This window comes from Falco peregrinus, chromosome 9 (genome assembly GCF_023634155.1).
Source record: "Falco peregrinus isolate bFalPer1 chromosome 9, bFalPer1.pri, whole genome shotgun sequence".
NCBI classification, from domain to species: domain Eukaryota; kingdom Metazoa; phylum Chordata; class Aves; order Falconiformes; family Falconidae; genus Falco; species Falco peregrinus.
The window spans coordinates 22,570,812-22,596,329 of record NC_073729.1 but is presented as its reverse complement, the minus strand read 5'-3'; the positions used below and the strand labels follow the sequence as shown (position 1 = coordinate 22,596,329).

The 25,518-nt window shown below is 59.0% G+C and overlaps 1 protein-coding gene across 3 annotated transcripts; it reads left to right on the top strand.

The window, feature by feature from the left end:
- Positions 1 to 2,097: 2,097 nt before the first annotated feature.
- Positions 2,098 to 25,518, top strand: TGM2 (transglutaminase 2). 3 transcript variants are annotated; one of them, XM_055813983.1, is made up of 14 exons: positions 2,098 to 2,104; positions 10,894 to 10,939; positions 13,246 to 13,425; positions 15,749 to 15,991; positions 17,152 to 17,270; positions 18,124 to 18,252; positions 18,877 to 19,057; positions 20,123 to 20,255; positions 20,383 to 20,486; positions 20,625 to 20,864; positions 21,023 to 21,295; positions 23,808 to 23,968; positions 24,211 to 24,347; positions 24,646 to 25,518. In XM_055813983.1, exons 2-14 carry the CDS (start codon positions 10,930 to 10,932, stop codon positions 24,800 to 24,802), a joined length of 2,067 nt encoding a protein of 688 aa, XP_055669958.1. In that variant the 5' UTR covers positions 2,098 to 2,104; positions 10,894 to 10,929; the 3' UTR covers positions 24,803 to 25,518. The 3 variants fall into 3 exon arrangements, with proteins under 3 accessions (XP_055669958.1, XP_055669957.1, XP_055669956.1); XM_055813982.1 differs by lacking the exon at positions 2,098 to 2,104 and having other exon boundaries at positions 10,669 to 10,939; XM_055813981.1 differs by lacking the exons at positions 2,098 to 2,104; positions 10,894 to 10,939 and adding an exon at positions 11,123 to 11,656.

Below are 25,518 nucleotides of genomic sequence, written 5' to 3'. Positions count from 1 at the left end.
CAGTGTGGTCCTCATGGAGCAGAATGAAAAGCCATGTCCTACCAAGAGCCAGGCACTGGGCTGCTTGCCAGGGCTCCCTGCTGCTGCCCCAGCCCAGCACCAACAGGCAGCCAGCACCACCATGAAAGCCTCCTATGCCCCCTGCACGGGCTGTGGCTGCAGCCTGGCTTTCCTGCCCACTGCCAGCATCTTGTTGCTGGTAGGGTGGTCCTGCTCAAACTGCTGCTGGCTTGTCCCTGCTGTGCCCTGCCCTGCTGCCGGGCTGCAGCCATTTGCAGAATGAGTCCCTCCCCCTTTTGTAAGGGTTAAATGCCTCTGTCTCTGGTTCTCACTCCCATCCGACCTCCTCCCCAGTACATGGGCAATGATGGTGTCATCCTGCCCAGCCTCCCCACTCGCTGGGAACATGCTGTCCCAAAGTCTTGGGGATCTGACTGAGCTGGGCACGACCTTGCTGATCGCCATCCGAAACAGCCTGGGGTCCCCAGAGACCCCATCCCTGCAGGTGCATCCTGCCAAGCTACACCGCCTGTTTGGGCACCTGGGAGCAAGCAAAGCCAGGTGGGGAATGGGCTGTCTGGGCCAGGGCGCTGTGCTGCCCACCACCCCAGGCAGCCACATCATGAGCTAATTAAGAGACATCATAGAAAAAGCAGCATCTCACGTAGAGGTTGTTCCAGAAAAGCACTTTCCTCCTCCCAGCCACAGTGCAGTCATGGCTCGCAGCCCTGTGTGATGCTGTGCCTAGGCAAAGGACACTTGCCCATCCGAGTGTTTGTGAGCATCACTCACACCCCCCTCAGCCTTGTTTTTGCCAAATCCCCAAGCCAAGCCCCACTGAGCTCCTCTTTGGAGCCTGCGGTCCCAGCTACCCTGCGTGGCACTGTGCTCCTCCTGCCCAGGTCATTAATGGAGTGTTAATGAAGACCAATCCCAGCCTGCTCCCCAGGCACTGCCCTGGGGCCTCCTGCCCGTTTCTTCTCCTGGTCCCACCCATTGTCTTTTAAACAGTTCTTTTAAATTCCATCTTCTCCAGCTCAGACGCTAACTTCCCTAGTAGCACTTCTAGCACTGCTTCACTGAAATCCCAGCAGCTGAGTCTACCCCACTCCTTTTGGCTTAAAAGTAATTATCACAGAGAGACAGCGGGGGAGGTCTGCACAATCCACCCTGAGCGAACCCAGCCAGCTTCTCCAATTAACGCCACGTCCTGAATGTCACTGAGGTCACCCCAGTCAGGACACTCTACAATACTTGTGGCCAAGTGTCTGGCCCTGCACCAAGTTAAAGGGCTCCAGAAATCCGCTGGCTGTGGAGCTGATATAGCACATAAATCCAGAGAAAGAGCAGACGGACGTGCCTCCCCCTACCTCAATATCCCTGTGAGCTGCCCAGCACTGGCTCCCCTTGCGCCAGCGGGCTGAGCATGCCCACTCCCCATCCCCACAGCAGCCAGCTGAGCATGCCCACTCCCCATGCCCACACCGGCCAGCCGGGCATGCCTGCCCCCCATTCCCACAGCTGCACATACCCGCTTCCCAGTCCCATGCCGGCCAGCTGAGTGTGCCTGCTGCCTATGCCTACACATGCAGTTGGTGAAAGCTGTGCCCGCCTGGATGGCACCCAGCTCATCATGAGAGCCAAAAATCTTTTCTACTTCCAAAAACATTTCAAGCCTGGCTTGACAGTTCCCTCAGTTGATTTTCTGCTCTACCAACAGCTGATTTGTTGTATCATCCCCTTACACACTCGCCTCTGCAGTGCACTGAAGAAGCATCACACCTTCCAAATTCCTCTTCGGATACCAATTTTTGCCTGCCATTTCACAGAAACCCATGGCTTCAGAAGACCTTGTTATCAGCATGTGGCCACCTGCAGCTGAGCTAAGCCTCCTGTGACCGGCACAGCACACACAGTCCCACCCTGGGCTTGTGCCGGTGCCTTGGCAGGCTGGACACGCCGTCCACATTACTCATCTCCCTTGGGAAAGGCAGACCGCACGCGGGTGATGAGCCCTGCACACCCTGTCGCCATCGCAGGCACGCCAGCTCCTGCGCAGGGAGGCCTCTGCAGGGACCTGTGCTACAGCACGGCAGCTCCCGGCGCGGCGAGGGCTGGCGGGGATGGCTGGGACCAGCTGGCATCTGCCGGGGCCGAGCTGCCCAAAACCTGGGCAGCTGCCTGCATCGGCCCCCCCAGCATTGGCGGGGCAGGGGGGTCCCAGCATCAGTGGGGGCAGAGGGTCCCCTCCCCGCCACTTCTGCTCTCTTACCATGTCCAGGAAAGTAGTAAATAGACAGGAATTAAAAATGAACAGCTGTGTAAATGAACGAGAGCAAGGAAGAGGGATGAGATTATTATTACTGAAATCATATTGTGTGGAAGCGTTTGGGTGATGCCATTGTTGCATATAAACCGCTCGCTGCTCCGCTGTCATGCGGTGTCACTGGATAAGCATCTCCCATCCACAGCTGAGGCTGCTTTTTATTGCTCTGCAATGCTCCCAGAGTCACAGCACTTCCAGGCTGTGAAGAAACAAAAATGCTAATCAATACTTTTGTCATTTTTGGGATTGATTATTCTAATTAATTCTGGGAGCCGTTCAGCCAGGCTGTGAACAGATAGCTGCTGGCACACAGGGTGGCAGGCGGATTGGGATCTCGTTTATCCCATCATATAATTCAGGAGATGAAATCTCTCTAGTGGCAATGAGTAAAACTTCTTATTGATTCTGAAGTGCTTTGCTTGTTTATAGGAATAACACCTCCCATGCTCCACAAGATGTTTTATGCTTTGCTGTTCTCATGCACCATTTCCAGTGGTGACACAAGGTCAGAGGCTGAAATGGCCCAAATCTGCCAAGGATAGAAGTGGCCAGGACCAAACCTTGGCTTGATGGCCCTGTGTTGGGAAGTTGCCTCTTTGCTTAACTGGGGCAAGCAAAGCCTATTTTAGCTTCCAGATTGAAATGAAAGAGGAGCTTACCATTTTTCTTTTATTTTACTTGTGTTTAACTAGCCAGTTTCCTAGGAGCCCTTTCAAAAGGTGCTCAGATCCATGCTGCTGTTCTCTATCACCATCACGCACAGAGCAATGTCAGTTTGAGTCTCAGCATCCCCAAACCTCACCTGGAAAGATTCTGGCACCTGGTCCCAGGCTGTGCAGGAGAGCACCCCCTTACCCCATCCCACAGGCTCTGGGGACTCCGACCCTGCCCTGCCCACGACAGCCAGGTCTCAGCTCCGGGACAGGCTGGGAGGGGATGGGCTGCCCAAAGGTTGTGAGGAGCCAGAGGTAAATCTCAGAAGAACTGGATGTGGCATTTAAGAAAGAAACTCAGGCAAAGCAAACACCCAGAGGCTGGGAAGAAAAGAGACTAGTCAAGACAAGACTGAAAGTCACCAATGCCACAGCAGAATGGACGCCCGGGGCCATACCGAGCCCCTCTTCTGCTGCACACCGAGACAGGGGTCTGATGGCATCGAACTGGAGCAAAACCAGTGAGCTGGGGGCATTTTCTAATTTGCCATTTTTGAGCAGCAGCAGTGTGGCAGCAGTAACAGGGATGTCTGCGGTGTGGTTTTGAGATGCCTCGTATTAACATTCTATTCCTCAATAAAATGCTGGGGAGAATCAGGGAAGAAATAATTACTAACATGAATAATAAATGCTTCACATCTGCAACACCATTCCCTGCCCGCGCTGGGTGCTTGGCCAGAAGCGCTGGTGGATCTCTGGGGCTGGGGCCAGGGGAGTCCCTGGGCTGTCAGGGACCTCTGAACTGGGCCAGTGCTCGCCAGCGTTTGCCTTTACTCAAGCCCACGTGGTGTGGGAGCACCCAAGGTGGTGGGATGCCTGAACCAGCCAGAGTCCCTGGGGTGGAAAGTTGCTGCCATCAGTCTCTCCCCCCTGCCCTGCTGGGAAGAGCCTTTTTCTCCATCCTCCACTGCCTTCCTTGGCTAGGAAAATGTTGGGACTTCTTAAATTTTAGGTTTTAGTTTGGAGGGAATAGCATTTCTCATGGAGAAACAGAATCAGCTTCCAAAACAGACGGAATTGAGACTCTTCTGAATAAAGCAAACAATGGCTTTGCTGTTTTTTTTCTTCTTCCAAAAGAAAGAAAAAAAAAAGAGTATTTTGCAAATCCTGAGATTAACTGATAACAGAAGAGAGAATTTCCGGCCCCTAGCTGGAGGGTGAATCGTTTCCTTGGAGGAGCTGCACTCTCAGCTGCCCTCAGCCCCCACAGCTGGATGGGCACAGCTGGGTGCCTCCTACCAAAAAGTGTTTTGCAACATTCTGCAAAAATTTTCTTATCTCTACTGATCCTTCATTTCATGATTTATGACTCCAACTCTGACCAATTAAGCTATAACCTTTCCAGAAAGGCAAGCACAGGAGTTAATCAATGTCTTTTTTCTACCCATGAAATGGCAAAATCATTTGTCATGGGCTGGCGGGGGGTGTCCGGCAGGGCCGGGCTGGCAGGGGTCTGGCTGTGCTGGGGCGCAGGGCACAGCAGCAGCCCAGCTCGTGGAGGGGAGCTCTCGCAAGGCTCCAGGGAAATACATTTTTTTTTGAAGGAAAAAAAGTAGTAAGTATTAGCCTGGAGATGGAGATGGCCCATGTGTCAGGCAAAGATGCCAGCCCCAGGGGCACTGCCCTCCCTTCCCCACGGCCGCTCTCGGGGGCGGCTGGCCCCCCCGTGGCTTCTTGCCTCCTGCTCCGGTGTGATAGCTGGTACCCAGGTGGGCACTGAGCAGGGAGCTCTGGCCGAGGTTGGCGCTGCACTCTTCCTCCTCCTCACTGCCACGCTCCCGTCAAGCCCTGTCCTGCAGACCATGGGGCAGGAGGGACACTGAGGGACCAACCATAGCAAGATGGAGAGAAGAGGAAGGAAGAAACAAACAGGGCAAGAGGCACCAGGGCTGCAATGCTCCTGGCCAGAGCTGCATCCATGCCCTTGCCCTGGGCCAGGAGGAAATTATGTGCAGCAAGGCAAAGGCACAGGGACAACTGCAAGCGGGGCAACACAGACCCCTGGAGGGACCCCCAGCAGTGCTGGTGCCAGCAGAGCTGCCACGGGCCCATTCCCCTCACAGCAGCTCCCATGCCAGGGCTCAGCCACCAGCAGCTGCGGATGTTTTGAAGCACAGGATGGGGACTTGGCCTGTGCGGCAGCCAAAATGCAGTCGTGCCTGGATTTGTCCTCCTGGGGGGCAACCAAGACACCCGGTCTGGCTTCAGCAGGTAAACACAGAGGGAGCCTTTAATCCAAAAGGAAGCTGATACACAAAAAACCCAATGCAGCACCATCCTTGGCTTCACAAGGGCTTTGAAAGGGGCTGCGAGCAGAGATGTCCCGAAGCAGCTTCATTATCTCCAAGCTCCTGCTCTAACAGAGCAAACTTGTGTCTCGCCTGTCATCAGGCTGAGGTGCCTGCTGCTCCTGGGGCAGAGTGGCCATGAAAAAAAAGACAAACCAAAGAAACAAGTAATACCAAAGGAAAGCAGGAAGGGTGAAAGGTAACGCCAAAGGGTCGAACTCTGACAGCTGAACGTAAACTCCTTTGGTCTGAGCTGGCTGGGGCAGGGCCAGCCCAGATGTTTTACAAAATCCCAGCTGTGCCCTGTCCTGCTGGAAAACACAAGTGTGCCAGTGCTCACCTGGGGGCCTGGTGGACGCCCACCCCTGGGAAGCTGCTGACGGGACTGACAGGCGCAGGTGACCCACTGCATGGGGAAGCACATCACTCGCGTTCGAGTCCTGGGGCAATCATGCACCCTCGGCATTTAAATGTGGACACGTGCACTCACAGAGGAACACAAGGATGCTACACACACCAAAGCTGTGGCCGGAGAGTGCAGACCTCTCTTGGTTTTCTTCCACAAACCCCGTCGGAGCCTGCCTGCAATGAGGGAGGAGGATTACTGGGGAGAGGCGCCTCGGAGGAACAGGCAACCTGGGGGCTGGAGGGCTTGGGGGATTTCCAGCAAACTGCTGGGAAATGACACTGGGAGACTGGAATTCAGCTTACACCAGGTTCAACAAGTTTAGTTTACAAAACACTGTATCTCTGCTGACAGCTCCCCTGGCAGCACACATGAGTCCATCCTGTGCAGCACCACAGCCCACCCTCCTGCGCTGCAGAACTGCGCCGGCAGCGGGACCGGCCTCGTGTCCATCCTGGGGCCACCAGCACGGAACAGAGAGACAGCTGGAGAATCCACCTCCCCTGCACACATCGCTGCTGCCTGCCCGCAGCTGCCATTGCCCTGGGGTAGTGGGACTGGGGTGCCCCATCCCAGGGGAGCCCTTCCCGAGCGAGCGGCGGCACAGCAGGCAGCAGGGAAACCCTGCCCCAGCCCTCCTGCCCCACGATTGAGCTCCGAGACCAAATAAAACAAGAGACATGCCAGAGGTTTGTGTTTCTTCTTTCTTTTAAATAACAACATGGACTCGGCCTAAGAACAAACATGGTGACATAACAAATTCCTCCTCAATCCCCCCTTTAGGAGCCAGTTGGAGTGACTTGCCCCAAGGCTTTCCAGAGAAGCTGGTTATCAGCTGGCCAGCTCGGCACTCCAGGAGATGCTGGTTTGGCGCTCTGCACTTCTTGGTAACAGCCTCTGGCTCGGTGTGTGCTGAGAGCCATGAGCCAAAGCCCAGGACTGCGTCTGATGACGACAGCACATCCCTCCTCCTGTCTTGTGAGCAGAGAACACTCTGACCCTGCGAGGCCATGTCTACTGCACACCCCCTCCGTGGCTGGGGCACCAGAGCATGCCATTTTCCCTGGGCCTGGCTGCAGGGCCAGGTGGAAAAACAATCTGCTTTTCCTTGGAAAAGCCAATTCTCCTCCCAAAGGAAAGGCCACCCGTTTGCTGCGCTGCGCTGCCTGGCCTGGCAGGCAGCTGCCCTCTCCTGCCCCACCGGCACTGCCCGCTGCACACGCCAGGAACAAGAGCCCCTTTGTGCCTGCTCCCGAGGCCACCACGGAGCCCCGGTGCAGTGCCCAGCTTGTCTTGCTCAACCACTCACCCAGCACCACAGCTGCCTGCAGCAACCAAAAGCCCTGAAGCAGGATTGGTGCCTGTACAGAGCCAGCTGCTGGCCCAGCCCTGAACAGTGGCATTTGCCCGTGCTGCAGTCACCGACCCCAGCTTCTCCCATCTGCTGCCCGGTCCTCCCTCTGCCCAGGCTACGGTGCCTTACAGACCCTGTCTGCCAGCACTGCCCAGCCCTCCGCTCGGTTCCTACCGGGCACAGAGCAGCTACAGGTTCCCCTCCCTTTTTGAAGTATTTTTCCATGCTCCTCTGCGGCCCCAGCATACAAGGAGTAACTGCTGTGTCCTACGTGCCAGGATCCCTACAGTCAGCCATGAACACTCCCCGCCGGCTCCGTCATCATAAGCAAAAACCACTTTCTCACCCTTTAACCTTTTCCCAAAGTCACATCCCAGCCCTGCTTCCTCCTTTCCAGACCCACCACCCCAGCACGGCTGGGGCAGGGACTGGATGATGCTGGGCTCCCCGCCGACAGGCTCTGGCTGCTGGGGTCCCTGTGCAAGGCAAGGAGCGGACCAGTCCCCGGCTGCGGCTGCGGGAGGCACCGGCTCATGGCTCTGCCAGGGCTCACGCTTTGGGGAACACCCAGGGCAGGAGGCAAATGGGCAGATCTGTTAAAAGTCAGTTCACAACTTCAGGGCGACTCAGAGGAAGACACTGTCCCTTTTTACGGCTTGTTTATCTGCCTGCACAAGAGACTGAGTCAGGATGTGTGGGTGCAGCTGGGGGCTGCCAGCCTCCCCGGCACACACCCAGCAGAGCAAACAGAGGCTTTGCCTGCGCAGGACCAGGGAAGGTGCTTTGAAGCAGCGCCAGGACTGGGGTGGGTGGGAGGGAAGTCACAGTCCTCTGCTGAACACCTTGAGCAAAGAGGAGTTATTTTGGGCATTCAGCAGCACAAACACCCTCTTAATGCAACCTTGTCTTGCTAAGGAGAGTAAAAATAATGCCATCAGTGTGGTTGGCCTTCCATGTGCAGCATTTTCCAGTGCCTGGGCAGACAGATGCCTCTGCAAGACGTGGTGGTGAGCAAAGTGGGCACTACAGGCAGAAACAAGGGAGGTTTCCTCTTGCTGAGATGGTGGGACCAAGGCTGGGGTTTCCTGGGCAGTCCCATGGGTCTCAGCTCCTGCCACTTCTGACAGAGGTGCCAGCGCAGCAGGGATAGACGCTGTCAGTCATTCCTGCTCTGTGCTTGGCCAGAAAACCAGACAGAAATTAGTCCCTGCAGCCTGACCAGCACCAGGCACCCCAAACACACCAAGAGCCCTCACAGCAACAAACTGCTCCTGCCTCTTGAGCTGAGCAAGTGGAGTCTGTTCTGCTTGCTCTGCGGCTGACAGTGCCATTATGGGCTATCTGTCACATGTTACGAGGAGCAAATTAAACACATCCCGAGCACGGGACCTCAGGCTGCTGGGTGCATCCAGAGTTTGCGTGGGGTACAGGCTTGTACAGGCAGAGTAGGACCCTGCACCCTGCAGCAAGAGCACAAACACTGCACTGTCACTGCCGATGGTGAAGGCTCCTGTGCCCAGGAAGCAGCGCTGGGAGCGGGGCCAGCTCGGGGCAGGTGAAAACAGCTGCCAGTGGGGTTTTGGGTTCCCCCCGCCGCCAGCCTTTCCTCAGCCCTGCCACTGCAGTGGCTTGGCAGAGGAGGGGGATTCCTGCACCCCTAATGCTTGGAGAGCTGGGCAGCCCCCTGGCCCCACACCCACAGTGAGCCTTTCATGCATCCATGAGAATGGCTTGACCCAGCTCTGCCCACGCTGCTGGCACTGAGGGGTCTGGGAGGAGGAAGAGGGTGAGAGCTCTGGGAGGAGGAAGAGGATGACATTTTCAGAGGCTACTCCTGACTCTGAGCAAGGAGAGCGGGACCCCATGGCAGTAATGGCACAGATACAGGCAGTACCTGCACAGTTCATCCCACGATGAGGTGAGCACAGCTCTGGGTTAGCAGCTGCAGGGGTGAGAAGGGCTGTGCCAGCACTGGTGGTCCCCCCCAGCACTGCCACTGCACACCCCCAGCCTGTGCACACACGTGGTGGAGCAGTGCATGGACAGCTTTCACTAAAACCACCTGCCCTGAGATGTCCCTCAGCAAGGATTTGCTGCACTTGCTCCAGCCTTCCTCCCAACCTTCCTGGCAGATGGTAATGAAGGATGGGGCTCCCCCAGCCATGGCTGCAGTGCTGGTACCAGCTCAGCTCCTTCACCGGGACGCTGCCTTTCCAGCCCCTCTGCCTACTACCTTGCTGGGTAACACTGCTGCAAAATCGGCCGTGTGCCCACCACAGCGGGGCCGGGGCCCAGCCACACCAGCAGTCCCCAGCTCGCGGGGCTTCTCCTGGGTCTCTGCTCTTGGCATGCTCAGACCTTACCGTGACACTGTCTGCACCAAAAAGGCCCTTGTGGAGCTGGAGGAATTGCACATCTCACTGCAAACCCTCCCGGCGCAGTGCTCCAGCATGCCCGAGCAGGAAGCATCGCTGGTGGCCGGGGGCCCCTCGCAGGGACCACCCTGAGCGCGGGGGGAGCAGATCCAGCTGCAGGACTGGGACAGGGCACACCAGGACACGGGACAGCCCAGGACAGCAGGCCTTTACCTGGGCACAGCCCCGTGCATGGGCCCTGTGGGACAACCCTGAGCACACCAAGCAATGGACCCCAGCCGCTTTCAGACGTTGCCATCCACAAGAAGGTTCTTGTTACCCGCAGCAGCCCTGGAGTGATGCACCATCCACCAGAGCTCCTGGGCGCTGGGAAGGGAGTGGGTTGAGGGGTCTGGGGGGACAGGGGGGGACCTGCTGCGCTGAGAAGGGTTCCCAGTATGCAGCTACCTCTGGCACAGGGGCTGCAGCGTCCTGCACCCGGCCAAGGGCCACACAAAGAGGGTTGGTATGGGGCTGCACCAGGGACAAACCCGTCCTTGGTCCCAGCCCTGGTCAGCTGAAATCCCATGAAGAAAAAGCAGTAACTGAACAAAGTCTGCTCCAGAGGTGAAACTTCTCAAGACCTTACTCATGACAAGCCAGGCCTTTGCTCAGGTACCGAGGGCACCCCAAGACCCCAAGGCCCCATGGAGGTGTGGGGTCTCTGCCCTCTGCCCCTGCAAGGTGGTCCCAGGTGTGTTGCGTCATGCTTGGGGTGCACAGGGAGGGACAGCCCAGGCCAGGCAGCCCCAGGGGGTACCGCTGGCGGTGCCGCGGGGCCAGAGATCCCAGGCCAGGAGCAGGACAGCCAGTGTGTGGGGTGAGGGCTGCCAGGGAAAGCGGTGGTCCCTGCTCCCCATGGCACCGTGTCCCGGAGAGGTTTCCAGCATGTTCCCTCTGGTCACAACGCCCCCCAGGGCCGCCTTTACGGGAAGGGAGACTGGCAGTGCCGAGCAGCCAGAGATGTCCGGGTATGGAGATAAGGCACGGGGGAAGAAAACTTTATAAGGAGAAAACATTCCCCAAGTTACTGGCACCTCGGTGTGAACTGCACAGCCCCTCTCCTCCCCCTATTTTTTTTTTGTCCCCTCCCCTGAGCTGGCAGCGCTCCCAGCCCCAGCTGGAGGGGGGGGTGGGGGGGCCGAGGGGCTGCGCAGGGCGGGCAGGGGGAGCCGAGCCCCCGGAGGCTTGGGTTTGTTTTTTTGTTGGGGAGGTGGTTTTTTAAATAGGTGGGACCGAAACCACGCCGTTTCTTGGAAACTTGTTTTCCCTTTTTTCCCTCGCCATCCCGGCCGCGGGGGTGTGCACGGCGGCAGCGGGCGCCTATAAACGGGGCGGGCGGCGGGGCAGAGTGGCGGGCGCTGAGGGGCAGCTCCCGGCACCGGGACCCGCACCGGGACCAGCACCGGGACCCCAGCGCAGGGCACCATGGCCGAAGGTAAGACCACAGGGTGATCCCCTCCCGCAGCGCCCGGGGTTTCCGGCCCACGGGAGCCCCCCACCCCCGGGCGCCCTCCCCCCGCCCCCCCCGCCGCCGCCCCGGCACCTGCCCGGCAGCGCAGCGCTCCCGCAGCCGGGGCTCGGCCGCACCGGCAGCCGCTGGCCGCTCGCCCACTGCCCGGCAAAAGAGCCGCTCGCCGCCCTGCCGGCTCTCGCCAAGGGCCATAGGGAACGGGACAGACCGAAACAGCGGACGGCGACGACCAGAAAGGCGCGGTGCTGTGCGGGGTCCACACCTTCCCTCCCGCTGCAGCTACAGGGCTCTGCGGCCGGAGCGGTGCCACTATTTGCAGCACGAAGTTCGGTGCTATTTAAAGCTTTCACTGCTCTTGGAGAAGAGCGTTGACAGCCGGACTAGGGGCATGCACCTACGTTCCACCCTAGTTTAAGGAGGATTTCTGGAGGCTCCGTTATGTAATGCTTCTGGCCTTCAGAAATCACTCCACGCGGGTGGCTTTTCAGAGCTTGTGTGAGGGGGCAAGGACAACCCCCTGCCTCCCACAGAGCCATCTCCAACATCCCAGGGAACGGGACTGTGCCATACCGACGGGCACGCCAGGTGAGACGGCATCACTGCTCCAGTGCTGCAGGCTGTCCTGGCTCCGTGGGCTCCCGGCACCACAGCAGCGGTGCCAGCGTGGGTCCTTCTGGTCAGGTACTGACACAGGCACCACTGGTGCCTGGCACAGAGCTGAGCAGCTACACACCAGGCAGCTCTTGTTCCTGTGTGCTGGTGCCTGGGACGCCACTGCCACCTGCACACCCTGGCAGCACTGGAGCCCCCTCCCCGCCCATCTCTTGGCACCGATCAGTTCGGGAAGAGGCACCTGTGCTTTGAAAAATCTGCTTTTTGCTAAATCCACTGAGGATGATAAGCCTGGGTGACTGGGACAAGGAGGAGCCCCGGTGCTGCTCTGTTAATATGCTTATTTGCAACAAGTTTGGCTCCGTGGCAGTGAGGTTTGCACTCATGCAGTTCACATGCTGTAGCATGGAACCATGTTTCTGCTTACAAAGGGGGATGTGGCAAAGAAAAGGACCTTTCTGTGCTCTGTCCCTGCTCCAGGGACTTTGCTCTTACTTATGGACAGTCCCAGCTCTCAGTAGTGTGGTGGGAACCAGTGATGAGCCAGACGCACGCTGTGGGGTCCCCATGCACAGAGAGCTAGGAGCAGGGTTTCCATTTAGCTCGGGGAACAGTGAGCTCAGGGCCAGCTGTTTCCATCGGGCCTTGGTCTCTGGAGGGCTTGGTGACAACCACGTGCTGGCACCGGGAAGGGGACAGCCAGGGAGAGCTGTGGCACAGGGGCAACGAACAGAGCATAGCCCCTCCAAGCCGTCCTGGTCCCTGGCTGGTGCTGAGCTCGCTGTATGCTCTCCTGCACTCAACGCTTTTGCTTATTCTGGCAACTAACGCATCTGCTGGCGGAGCATTCGGGGGTCACTGGCCTTGAGCGATGATGAACAATATCGCATGCTCCAGCGCAGCGCCTGGGGCGGCGGGGATGCAGCCGTTGTCTGCTCGGGGCTGGGCTGGGAGGCAGAGCAGGGCAGAGCGCCTGAGGCTGGGTAATCAGACACCCTCTTTGTCATGGACTTTACAGTCAGTCACACCAATTTGTCAGCAGTCACAGAACAGTAAAGCTGGTGGAGAGCTGCCCTCAGCCTGGCTGAGGCACAGAGCCATCCCTAACATTCCCTGGGCTCAGCGGCTCTCATTTGGGGTGGGGGCACGCATACAGCAATCCCCAGCCGACGGGCCCCAAGCTTCCCAGAAAGCGGAGGTGGGCACTGGGCTTTGCTCCAGTGCTGGCTGCTGTGAGCCATGTACCTGGTACAGCTCTGGCAGCACATGGTGCTCCTCCTCTGTGGTGATACTGCGGAGAGCAGCACCACAGCACAAGAAATATGGCACAGAGCTTGGTTGCCAGCTGGCTGCAGGACCTCTGTCCCTGCCCTGGCAAGGTCGCAGCATACGATGTGAGCCCAGCCTGCAGAGCCCTCCAGGAGGGATGCTTAGAGCCCAGCATGGCCGTGGTGCCCAGGGCTATGCCGGACGTACCAGGGGCAGACAGGGCAGCTTGGGCAGAGGAGGCTGCTAAACCCTGTCACCAAGGTCCACAAATGCAGGGCTGACAGCAACCCCTTCTGCCCAGGTGCAGGGGCTGCGTGTGCAGGGCACAGCTGAGCCCTGGGGCCAGCAGCATGGCAGAGGGGATGGCTGTACACACTCTGCCTTTGCAGATCTGGTGCTGGAGACATGGGACCTGCAGTGCGAGCGCAACGGCCGGGAGCACCGGACAGCAGAGATGGGCTGCCAGCAGCTGGTGGTGCGGCGGGGACAGCCCTTCATCATCACCCTGCACTTCTCAGGCAGGGGCTACGAGGAGGGGGTGGATAAACTCGCCTTCAACGTCGAGACAGGTGAGTGCCACCATGCCCTACGTCGTGAGTGAGCATCTGCTGCAGGGCAAGCTGCCCTCTGCCCCAGGTTTGCCCTGCGCTCATGTGGGTGCTGTGCCAAGGCCCCCGACCCATCTCACACAGTCCCAGTCCCCTCCCGACAGAAGCTGGTGCCATGCACAGCTTTTATACTGAGAGAGAAAAGGTGGAAACTTGGCTCCTTAACAAGAGCCAAAGGGAAGCAATAAAGAAATAAAACAAAAAACCTGCCACTTCCTCCTCCTCCTCCCACGGCTGAGCCAGACTTGGGGCCATGCCAGAGCTGATGGCTCACTGGGAAGTGCCTTGGCTGAGGCCGGGGAACCCACCCAAGTCTCTTGCCCTTCTGAGAAACACCAGCAAAAGCCAAACTTTTCAGCCAGAGGGTTTCTCAGCACTTCTGCTGATGGTCCTTTTACCCAGCCACCCCGTCACTCAGGCATCCCCAGAGTGGGGTTTGCTCAGGAAACACAAACCCTGGAGGAAAGGAAACATTCCCACTGAGCCTCCCCGAGCAGTACCGGAGATGGTACGTGGGAACAGCATCCAGCAGGTCCCTGGGGTTCCACGCTGGGGGCTTCTTCTGTGGCTGCTGCTGCAGCCCTGGCCAGAGCCTGCTGAGGGTGGCAGGGACACGGCGCAGCCACCGGGCAGGGGCTTGGCCCCTGCCAGCTCGGAGCAAAGGGAGAGGAAACTTTCTTGGGCAAGAATTATTTTGGAGCAACAGTGTTCTGCTGCATCAACCAGGCCAGAATTCAAAGTGAAACTGCATCCGGGTTTCCTTGCAGTGCAAACACTCTACTTCTTTCCCCAAAAAAGCTCCAGTCCTGCCATGGGGTCACAAACATGAACCCAGCACCACCCAGCTTCAACCTAAACCAGCAGCTCCCCTGTTGCTTCCCAGTCCCAAGGCAGCTGTGGCAGGGGTCTGTCCACCCACCGGCTCTTTATGATGCCATGTCGCATCCCGGGCAATCCCCAGCTGGTTTTGCAAGCGAGGAGGAGCCCCCGCGGCGCAGCCTCCTAGGGTGAAGGCAGAGGCTGACGGCAGCTGCCATGGGGCTGGAGTGCAGCCCGGACGCTTGCAGAAAAAGGGCAAAGGTGCTCTGGGTCTTACAAAGGCATGTGGTGACGCTGCATCCCCAGAGGTGGCCCCGGCACGTCCATCACTGCATCGGGACCCGCAGCCCTGGTGGGGCAGGGGCTGCCACACGTGAACCCCACCTCACCCTGGGACAGCAGAGCTGAGGACATGTGCCATGGCAGGAAGGAGGGGAATGGCTCCGTGCACAGTTAGAGCCTGTATTTCTAAAGCAGCCGTGTTTGAAGAGCCCTGCTCAGGTGCCTGCGGGGATGCTGTGGGCTTTGCAGGCAGGGAGGAGGAAGAAGAAGAGGAGGAGGCAGGCTCCTGTGGCTGCTCATCCCCACAGCAGCGCCAGGCTGACCCTTGCCAAAAGGACACGGTTACCTCAATCCGGCCTCCCCGAAAGGACAGAGAGGAGAAACTGTGTCACTCTCATGAGTTCATGAGTATTTTTGGTGACTCGCCTAGTGTCCTGCCCATGCCGTGGGTGAAGGCTGGCAGGGCACCCAGGGCTGCACGCCTGGCACGGGGGAGTGGACAGTGGTGGCACCACCAACCTGGCTGCCGGCCAGCCCTGCACAGGCACTGGCATTGCCACCACACCGTGCTCGGCTGGGCTGGCTGTCACCGGTCCCCAGTGGAGCAGTGCTGGGAGCCAGCCCAATGCAGGTGGCGTGGGTGCAGCTGCTGCTCAGAGGGGCCAGCCAGGATCACGCTGTCCTCGGCTCCAGCGCTGCAGCCACTGATGTAATCGCTAATCATGGGATGTTTGCAGCAACGCCTGAGGCTGCGCACATGTAGTGGGGCTCCTGCCAGGAGCACCCCGGTGGTGATGGGGGCGCTGGGGTTCGCAGCCGGGACTCCCACACGTGGGGCTGCAGCAGGACCGGGCTGCAGTGGGACTTGGCGGCCCCGGTGCAGCCTCGGGAAGGAGGCATGGCTCTGTGGGAAGGGGGGGCACCCCCTCTGCTCTCTTGGCCCTGGGGCACATGTGGGGCGAGTCCCCCTCCCTGCTGCCCCTTCCCAGACAGCAAGGGATGTGCCTGAGCTTCCTGCGGCTGGGCTGCCCTGTGGCCCCAGCACCCAACAAACCAGTGACCATTCCTGTATTGCGAGAGCCAAGGTCTGGGCAGCCACCACAGGGCAGGGGGCACAGGAGCACCACGGGGCAGGTCCCCTTGGCACAAGCACTGGGAGAGCTGTTGTGCTGCTTCTTGGCAGGGCCCTGCCCCATCGAGACGTCGGGAACCAAATCCCACTTTGCTGTGACCGACTTCCCAGAAGAATCGGGCTGGAGCGCCGTGGTCCAGCAGCAGGATGGGGACTCGCTCTCCATCTCACTCTGCTCCCCTGCCAGCGCCTGCATCGGCCGCTACAGCCTGACGCTGGAGACCTCCACCGGCTACCAGGGCACCAGCTGCCACATAGGCCACTTCGTTCTGCTCTTTAATGCCTGGCACCCAGGTGAGGCTCTCACCTTCCTGAGACCTGGGGCTCCCAGGTAAGGAGAGCACAAGCCACCCCCCAGCTCTGCTGGGGCAGCGCATCCCCATGGGTCTCACACCACTGCAGACCCCAAGTGCCCCAAGCCCTGCCCTGAGCTTATGTCTAAGCAGAAATCCCTACTTTGCTTCCACCTCCACATGGTCCCCACAGCAGGTCAGGGCCATGAGCACAGTCCCCTACCCCAGGACACACACAGCCCCTTTGCCAGCCCCCCAAACACCCTACCCGAGCTGCCCCATCGGAGCTCACCACTGCAGTGCTGGTGTGAAGCCCTGAACAGCTCCCAGCTGGGCACTGGGCAGAAGAAAAGCCCCTAATTGCCCCCGATTGCCCCCACCTGGCCCTGCCTGCCTGCCTCACCCCCAGCCCCAGGACCAGCACCCCACTGTGGGCTCGGGGACCAGCCCTGGGTGTTCCTGTCCCGGTGAAACTCAGGCAGCCTGACACAGAAGGGAGGCTCCGTGCTGCAGGGTGGAATGACCCTGTGCAAACAACAGCCGGGATTTTCATCTATCCACGTCCTTCCTCTGCCCCGAGGAGCAGCCCCCTGCCCCGCTCTCGGCTCCCCCGGCAGACCTGGCTGACACGGCGTTTCCTGAATCCCCAATGCTCCGTGTCGGCTCTGCCGAGATAAGGAGCTTTAGGAAGCTTCGCTCACCCAGCACTGTGCCAAGCATTGGTGCTGGGGATGTTATGTGTTGGGTTTTTTTCTGAAAATATTTCCAGTAAATAGTGATTTTTCCAGCAGTAACTGCTGTGCAAGCAAAATGGCTTCAGCAGTGATCTCAGCCAGTGCTCCCAGTTCCCACTGCTTGCTTCTCCCACCAGGGAGGTCTCCCCTCCTGGGAAAAGACCCAACTCCATAAAATAAAAGGGAGGAAGGAGAAATGAGGAAGAATGGAGAAGGAATCACAAGCCTGCTGACAATTTCCCATCAGCTCAAATCAAGCTGCGTTGAAATCCTCCAGCAGCTTTTTCAGACGGGAGCAGTTCCAGCCCTGTTGCCTCATTTCCCACCAGACACATCCCCTGTTACTGCCGGGCATGTCCCCGGGGAGGGGGGAGCCCTGAGGCGGGGGGGGACAGAGCCTGCTCCCCATCTCTTGCTCTCCCCGCAGAGGACACGGTTTTCCTCCGAGACGAGGATGAGCGCTGTGAGTACGTGCTGTCCCAGCAGGGTCTCATCTACCAGGGCACCTGTGACTACATCACCTCTGTCCCCTGGAACTTTGGCCAGGTGAGTGGGGCATGGCCCCCGGGAGCCCCGGGACCCCCGGCCAAGCCCAGCTCCGTGCAGCCCTGGCACTGCAGGGCAGAGGGGCTGGTGCCACATGTGTGCCCCGAACATGGCCAGCACCTTGGGGATGATCTGGCCCCGCCATGCAGCCGTGGGACAAACAAGCCAAGCTCTCATTTCCAAGAAGGGAACGTGCTGACTTCAAAGCGTGGCAGGGTGAGGGGAGCGTTCCTGCATGGCTCCTGGGGGCCCTGGGGCCACACGCTCCTAATCGGGGTGGCCACGCTGCACCGGGAGCCAGCACCCGATAACACGCTCCCTGGTGCCATGCTGGCCATGCCGATAAGGCAGCAGCCGTGCCCCAAGATGCAGCCCCCCCCCCCCCACTGGGCCCCAGCACAGGGGACCCCCAGCCGCCCCCCCAAGCCCGGGGCTCTCCCAGAGGGTCTGCGGGGCTGGCAGGAGCAGGACAAGCACTCGGTTCAGGGCAGGGCTGTGAGTCACCCGGTGATGGGAAATCGGTGGTTTTCCCCAAGGTCAGCTCCGTGCCTGACGCTGGTGCAGGGGTGGCTGCAGGGAGCAGGATCTGGCCCCAGCGCGAGGGCAGGAGCTCGCCCTTGGGCTTCACAGCCTGAGCCCCACCAGCTGCAGCGCCAACCCCTTGTCACGGTGGCACAAATGGGGGATGTCACTTAGCAGGCACTGGCTCGGGGAGAGGACCCTGGAGATGCGTGACCCCTGTGTGCCAGGCAGCTCTGCTTGCAGGGGCATCGTGGTGAGCCAGGGCATGAGGCGGGAGAGCCTCCGTGTGCCAGGGGGGCCTCACACACCTTGTCTCCCCTCTCTGCACCAGTTTGAGGATGACGTCTTGTCCATCTGCCTCAAGCTGCTAGACACAAACCCCAAATTCCTGAGGGACCAGAACCAGGACTGCTCCCACCGCAATGACCCCGTGTACATCGGCAGGGTGATGAGTGCCATGGTGAGTCCTGTAGAGCTCTGGCCACCAGCGCACCCAGAGGGGTGGCCCCATGTCCCCTGGGGCGCAAACCTCCCTCTTGCTGTCCCCCCAGCTACAGCCTGCAACTACAACTGTGACAGAGGTGGCATTTGCCATTCCCCACTCTGGTCACACCATTTTCCCTCCCTGGGGTGTTTCACATCCCCTTTCCAACCTTTCCTGCTATTGCTCTTATATCACATACACGTGTAAGAGCTTTCTAAGAGAAGAGAGATAGCAGAGGTGGGCACACACCACCCCAGGAGCAGCCTTTGCTCCTTGCTGGCTGCTGCAGGTGATAATCACACCCAAACTCCCAGGCAGGAGGACATGCTTCTCAAATCCATCCCCAGTTAGCACATCCCCACTCTCCCACCCTGTGCCTCCCCAGCAACTCGGGATGTAGGCGGAGGCAGTGGCGGTGTAAGACCACGCTGGGATGCACACAGATGCTCTTGCACCACATCGCCTGCATCCCGGTGAGCTCTTGCACAGCTCCAGGTTGGCGAGGTGGTGACGGCATGTGTGAGCTGGGGGAAGGCACTTTCCCTCCCTCACCAGCCTGCTCCTGCCCCATCCATCGCAGCCCCTCTTGTCGTGCCACAGATAAATTGTAATGATGAGGACCTGGGGGTGCTGGCGGGGCGGTGGGACAACCATTACGAAGATGGGACGAGCCCGATGGCCTGGATCGGGAGCGTGGATATTCTCAAGAGGTGGAAGAAGTTTGGGTGCCAGCCCGTCAAATATGGCCAGTGCTGGGTCTTCGCTGCTGTGGCGTGTACTGGTGAGATCAGCCATCTCCTGTCTCCCCTTCCCTGCAGGTTGGGGTCACCCATGTCCCCCCTGTCTCCCTGCCCTCCACCTGCTCCCTGTGCTGCAGCAGGAGGGAACTGCTAGGGCTGATTACAATTAGCCTGCAATGATTGCTTAGCAATTAAGCTCTCTGTTATTCTAAGTTCTCAGGAAACGGAGGGAAAAAAATTATAGAAAAGAGCTCTGGCTTTTCAATTAGCAGAGAGGGAGGAGCTGGATGTACTGCACAGAAGAAAAGCAGCTTTAAGGTCAAGTTTACAATAGTCATGAATCCACTGAAATAAAAATAATTTCACTGCCATCAGGGCAGTCGGGCTGGGGCAAAAGAGAAGAAAAATTCCAGGCTCGCTTCTGTTGTGAAATGCATGCACACACTTGTGCAATTTTGCCCCGAGAAAAGCGCTGTACTTGCAGGGATGCATGAGCGCGTGTGTGCATTTATGTATCACAGATATACGAGATCCTTTTTAGAGGAGAGAAATAGCGAAAAACTAAAGTGGATCTTCTGCAACTCACAGAAGTTTATAGCTTTCCTTTGAAGCATTGTAACTACCTCCTGTTCCCCAGGGAGGTCCGCTCGCAGTAAAAGGCAGCTGTGAGATTAAACAAGAGGTTGCCGTGCGCTGCTGCCCGTGCACTCCCTCAAAAGCGCTCACAGCCGCTTTTTTGCCTTTTTTCTACTGCAATATCAAAACCCAGCAGACTGTCGGTGCCGCGTGCCACCCATCTTGCCCACGGCACACCGAGCCCCATGATGACTGCAGGAACTGGCTCGTCCTGGGGATCAGTCCCCAGGCACCTCTCCAAGGGGGAAAGGGAAGGGCAGGAGCTGCGCAGACCCAGGGCTCCTTGGGGCAGGAGCTGTGCAAACCTGGGGCTCTATGGGATGGGAGCCGTGCAAACCCAGGGCTGCCCAGGACAGGAGCTGTGCAAGCCATGGGCTGTGCAAACGTGGAGCTCCATGGGGTGGGAGCTGTGCAAATCCAAGGCTGTGCAAACCCGGGACCCCACCTCACCCTGCCCTGCCTCCCTGCAGTCATGCGGTGCCTGGGGATCCCCAGCCGGGTGGTGACCAACTACAGCTCAGCCCACGACACCAATGGCAACCTGGTCATTGACCGCTACCTCAACGAGTCAGGGGACTTGCAGCAGTCCAAGGAGAAGATTTGGTGAGTAGCATGGTGGGACCCCAGCTTTCCCACCCCCAGGGCAGTGTTGACTCTTCCCCAGTACTTCCCCAGAGCCCGGCGGGTGCTGGGGGAGGCTGAGGCCCCTTTGTCCTGGCTTCCCTTGCAGGAACTTCCACTGCTGGATAGAGTCCTGGATGGCCCGTCCAGACCTGGCACCCGGCTACGATGGGTGGCAGGTGCTGGACCCAACACCCCAGGAGAAGAGCGAAGGTACGGCACACCCCACGCTGGCACTGCATCCCGCCCCACACCTCTGACATGGCGGGGTCTCCCCCCACCGCAGCCATGTCCCACCACGCTGGTGGCCAAACCCTGGGCGGTCGGTGATGGCGGCTCCGCTCCCTACAGGGGTTTTCTGCTGCGGGCCGGCCCCGGTCCGAGCCATCAAGGAGGGCGACCTGCAGCTGAAGTACGACATTCCCTTCGTCTTCGCGGAGGTGAACGCTGACCTGGTGTACTGGGTGGTGAAGCACGATGGGTCGCAGAAGAAAAGCACCCAGTCCTCGCTCGTGGGGAAGAACATCAGCACCAAGAGTGTAGGCAGGGACAGCAGAGAGGACATCACCCACAACTACAAGTACCCAGAGGGTACGGGGCAGCAGTGGGGGCAGAGACGGGTGGGGGTGGCTGCTGGGACACAGCGGGGAAACAATTAATTAATGCAACTGCACCAGGAGAGCAGAAGCAGCCTGGACCATGCTCCCCCGGACCCCCCTGGGAATGATGTGTTTTCTCATGCACGACAGGGTCTGAAAAGGAAAGAGAAGTGTTTGCGAAGGCAGAGCATGAGAGGAGCTCTCTCGGGGAGGACGACGAGGGGCTGCACGTCAGGATCAAGCTGTCGGAGGGTGCAAACAACGGCTGCGACTTCAATGTCTTCGCTGCCATCAGCAACAACACAGACACAGAGCGAGTCTGCAGGCTCATGCTGTGCGCCCGGACTGCCAGCTACAACGGCACTGTTGGGCCCCAGTGTGGCATGAAGGACCTGCTGAACGTCACCCTTGCGCCCCGGGCAGGTAAGAGATCTGCTGGCAGTGAGGACAGGAGGCTTCGGTGAGGGCTGGGTCAGGTCAGCAATTTTTCCATGTTCAGCTCCCAGGGTCTGCAGTGAAGCTGTGGTTCTGGGGTGGGGGCCGGGGCCGGGTCCCCCCAGCAAAGCAGCGCTGCCACTGGGTTTGGGCTCTGCGCCGACAGCTTTCCAGAGAGGAAACCTGGTCACAGCCGCCCACTCCGTGCACACGACAGCTGAGCGACAATAAGCGCTGGGTACGTCCCGTTGGTGTGGGGAGCCACAAGCAGCAGGACAGGCTTCAGGCTCGCACAGAGTCCCCCAGCCCCGCTCAGGACCTGAGGGCCAGCACCAGCTCCCCAAAAACATGGTGTGAGCCAAGGGCAGGTTTTGCTGGCAGCCTTCTCCATCCTTGTTTCTCCAGCCTGGCATGAGAACTGCCGGTGCCACAGGGGCGATGGTACCCCCTCCCTCTGCCTGTATCCCCTTGTTTGTACCACCACCACCGGTTCGACAGGTCGGCATGCTCTAGGCTGGCACAGGGCAGCGACTGGAAGAGTTTGTTTAATCCCATGGAAAAACAGCAGCATTAAAGCATGGGCAGGGGCTGGGCAGCACGGACAGCCAGCACCCAGAGATGGTGCTGGGGCACTTCTCCATCTGACAGCCCCATGCCATGTCACCCCCATTTGCCAGCGACTGCCTCGGCAGGCAAAGCCCCAGGCTGGTGGGGGCTTGTGCAAGCTGCAGCTCCAGCACAAGGCTGCTCAGTGAACGATGCCTCCTTCGGGGTCTTCCTCCTTATTTATCTACTACTGTGGATTTTTAATCTTTGATGAAAGAATACGGAACATTGCTCAGGCAGGGCGCAGGAAAGGCATTTAGAGCAGGACTAAAGTCACTGCCATTACATCCATCATGCCCAGGGAGCAAGCTGCATGCATCCCAAGGCTGCTGTCCCAGAGAGCTCTGTTGCACTTGTCTGCATCCCTCTCTTGCTCTTCCATACACCTCTGCTTTGCAAGCTGGAGCCGGGCCAGGCTGGTCTCTGAACAGGATTTTCCCACAAGGCAGGGAGAGCGGGACTGACCTCAGGTCAGCTCCAAGAGCACGGTCCCAGGCTGGGGGGAAGCAGAGGGTGCTGGGTTTTGACAGCCACAGCAGCACTGGAGCTCTCGGCATCTCCTCCTTGTGTGGGCGCAACGTTTCAGTCCTGGTGCAGGCCAGCTGAACTTTCCTTTGACTTTGTTACAAATTACCATTACCGCCTGGTAATTAAACCAGAGTTTTGATTTATGTCAAGTTTTCCACAGACCCTTCAGGGTTTAGAAACGTAATACATCTGCTGTCCTGGAACAGCCTAATTTTTAATCTACGCCAAAATCTGCTCTCCTAACCAGGCCCGTAACAAATGTAGCGCTCGGCTCTCTGCTATTTATTGAGATCCATTAAGGGAATAACAAATGTGCCTGCTTTTGCTGCTTCGGAGCAGGATGCTGCCTTTGCTCCTGCTGGCAAAGCCCTCCCCGTGGCGTCGGCGCTGGCAGGTACCAGCACCTGTAGAGCTGCTCCAGAACCTTCTGCTGGGCTGGATGGGGACAGCAGGGGCCACATGGTGCCCAGCCCACCAGAGGGGCCCTGCTGGCCTTTAGAGTCTTTAATGTTCCCATCCACAAGTTAATCTAACATCATTTTCTCCAAAGCTTTAACTATGAGCTCCTGAAGCTTCTTCCCCCAGCATGTGCTTGGGAACGCAGACCCCAGGACTCCCAGACCACAGCCTTTCGGGAGCCCCTCCGCTCCATGCTGGCACGGGGAGCCCAGCTGGAGCGGTGCTGGGCCCGTCCCTCTCCCCGCAGCCTCAGCCCTTTATGTCCTGCCCCGGGAACACCAAGCTTCACTTCCAGTGGTCACGGCCTCCCCAGGGTCCTTCCCCAAGACAGCTCCGCAGCTGGCTGCCATCAGCCTCCCCTGCTCAGCACAAGACCACCCAGTCCCCAAAGGGCTTTGGGATAAACAGGGCTCTGAGCTGAGCAAGGGCAGCTGCCAGGGAGCTGGGCTGTCTCCCACCACCGGCTGTGAGGGCTGGCAAAGCCCCTCCAGGGCCCTGGCGCAGGCGCATCCCTGCGTGGGTGGCAGCAGCACCAGCACCCCAGGGACCCAGCTGCGCACTTGACTGGCTGCAAGTGTCAATGGCTCATTTGGGAAACGTCAGTGATCTGGGGCTTGATGACAGCTAGCTAAATATAACCTATTTTCTTTTGGAAATGATAAGGATTGACATCCCCCAGCACAGGCTTGTTTGTGGGCTCATGGTGCTGTGCTCACCTCATGATGCCCCTTCCCCACATAGGGACCCAAGTGCTGCGGGGACCCCAGATCCCCCATCCTTGCAAGGCACCTGGAGAAGCTCCTGGGGAGCCCAGAGCATCCCAGCAGCAGCTGGGTGCCAGTGCAGGGCCGTGGGTGCTGGGCTGGGAAGGGGGTGAGCCCTGACCCCACTCTGCTTCCCCTTCCAGAGAAGACCGTGCCCCTGTGCATCCTGTACGAGAAGTACAGGGAGAGCCTGACCCAGGACAATCTCATCAAGGTGGTGGCTCTCCTAACAGAGTACCAGACTGGCAACATTGCCGTGGCCATGAGGGATGTCTACATCCAGAATCCAGAGATCAAGATCAGGGTAAGGGCCCCAGACCCTGTCCCAGGTAGGTCTGGGGGGAACACTTCCCCTTGACGGGGGTTGCTGCGATCACCATGGGGGGTTGCTCTCAGTGACCCAAGCCCTAGGGCAACCCCACAGTGGTGGGGCTTCAGCAGCATCCCCGGGGACCTGCCTCAGCCCCACCAGGCTCGGGGTGGCAGGGGGAGCACCATGGCCCCCAGGCATGGCAGTGCTGGGGGTCCAACCCCTCCTGCTTGCAGGTTTTAGGGGAGCCGATGCAGAAGCGGAAGCTGGTGGCAGAGATCAGCCTGGTGAACCCCCTCACAGACCCCCTGAACAACTGCGTGTTCGTGGTGGAGGGTAGCGGCCTCACCGACGGGCAGCGGATCAAGGAGCTGTAAGAGCTTTTCCCGTTGGGAATGGGGTGGAATTTTGTGCCTGGAGCCCTCCAGGGAGGGCAGCCCTGGGGCCTGGCTCCGCTATGGGCACAGTGGGAGCTGGGGCTACGCTGGTTGCTGCAGGGCACAGGGGCTTTGAGCATCTGTGCGTCACTGGGGAGGGGGGCTTGGCCACACCACAGGGGGGTCCCTGCTTCCCAGGGTCCCAGCTCCCTTCGGCAGCATGGTGGGCACAGGGAGGGTGATGGATTGTGGGGAGGGAGAGGGGCCACCCTGCTGACCCCTGCCCTCCTGCAGTGAGGAGCCCGTGCAGCCGCAGGCTGAGGTCAAGTTCAGGCTGGATTTCGTGCCATACCAGGCGGGGCTGCGCAAGCTGATGGTGGACTTCGAGAGTGACAAGCTGATGGGGGTGAAGGGCTACCGCAATGTCATCATTGCGCCCCAGCCCAAGTGAGCGGCCACCTCCGCCCCTGCTGCCCCAGAGACCCTGCCTCTCCTCCTGCTCAGGGGCTCACCAGCTCCCCGCTCGCTTTAGCCCAAGATGGTCCCAGAGACGCATGGAAGGATGACTGCCAAAGCCTAGCGCGACCCCAGCGCAGTGGCTGCGGTGCCATGCTCTTCCCCAGGGCACTGGGTGCTGCAGGGAGAGAAGCAATGGGGCCTTCGGGGGCTCCCTGAGGCAGCTGCTCGATTCATCACCTTTCCCTCACCCTGTGGGGTGGAAATGTCCCTGTCCCACCTGTCCCCCAGCCTGGCTGCAGCAGGGACCCCTGGAGCCCAGCACGGCCAGGCCATGGCCAGCCCCCTCCTCCTCCTGCAGCACTGGCAGCCCCAGGCTGCAGAGCAGATTTCATAACCAAACTGCAGAACAACTTTCTCCAGCACTGACTGCACCTCAGCCATGCCCACGCGTGCCATTGCCATTCGGTAGAGAAAAGATTGTATACTGTGAGCACAAAGCTGTTTATATGCTACCGACATATACAACAAATCTGTTTATAGCTATATAAATATATACTGCATATAAGCCTACTGCACAGGTAGAGCAGGGTATTCGCTTTAACAACCGTTCCTGTTGCTGCAAACAGCATGCAGTGTGGGATGGGACATTACCTTGACATGAGTTAACTAAGCCAGCACTGAATAAAAACTCTATTTTTCACTTTTAAA

Excerpts from the sequence above, each read along its gene's own strand:
- TGM2 (XM_055813981.1), top strand. The coding sequence starts at position 11,419 with ATGCTTCTGGCCTTCAGAAATCACTCCACGCGGGTGGCTTTTCAGAGC. Across the intron at positions 11,657-13,245 it reads GCGTGGGTCCTTCTGGTCAG|ATCTGGTGCTGGAGACATGG; the intron begins GTACTGACACAG and ends CTGCCTTTGCAG. Across the intron at positions 21,296-23,807 it reads CACCCTTGCGCCCCGGGCAG|AGAAGACCGTGCCCCTGTGC; the intron begins GTAAGAGATCTG and ends TTCCCCTTCCAG.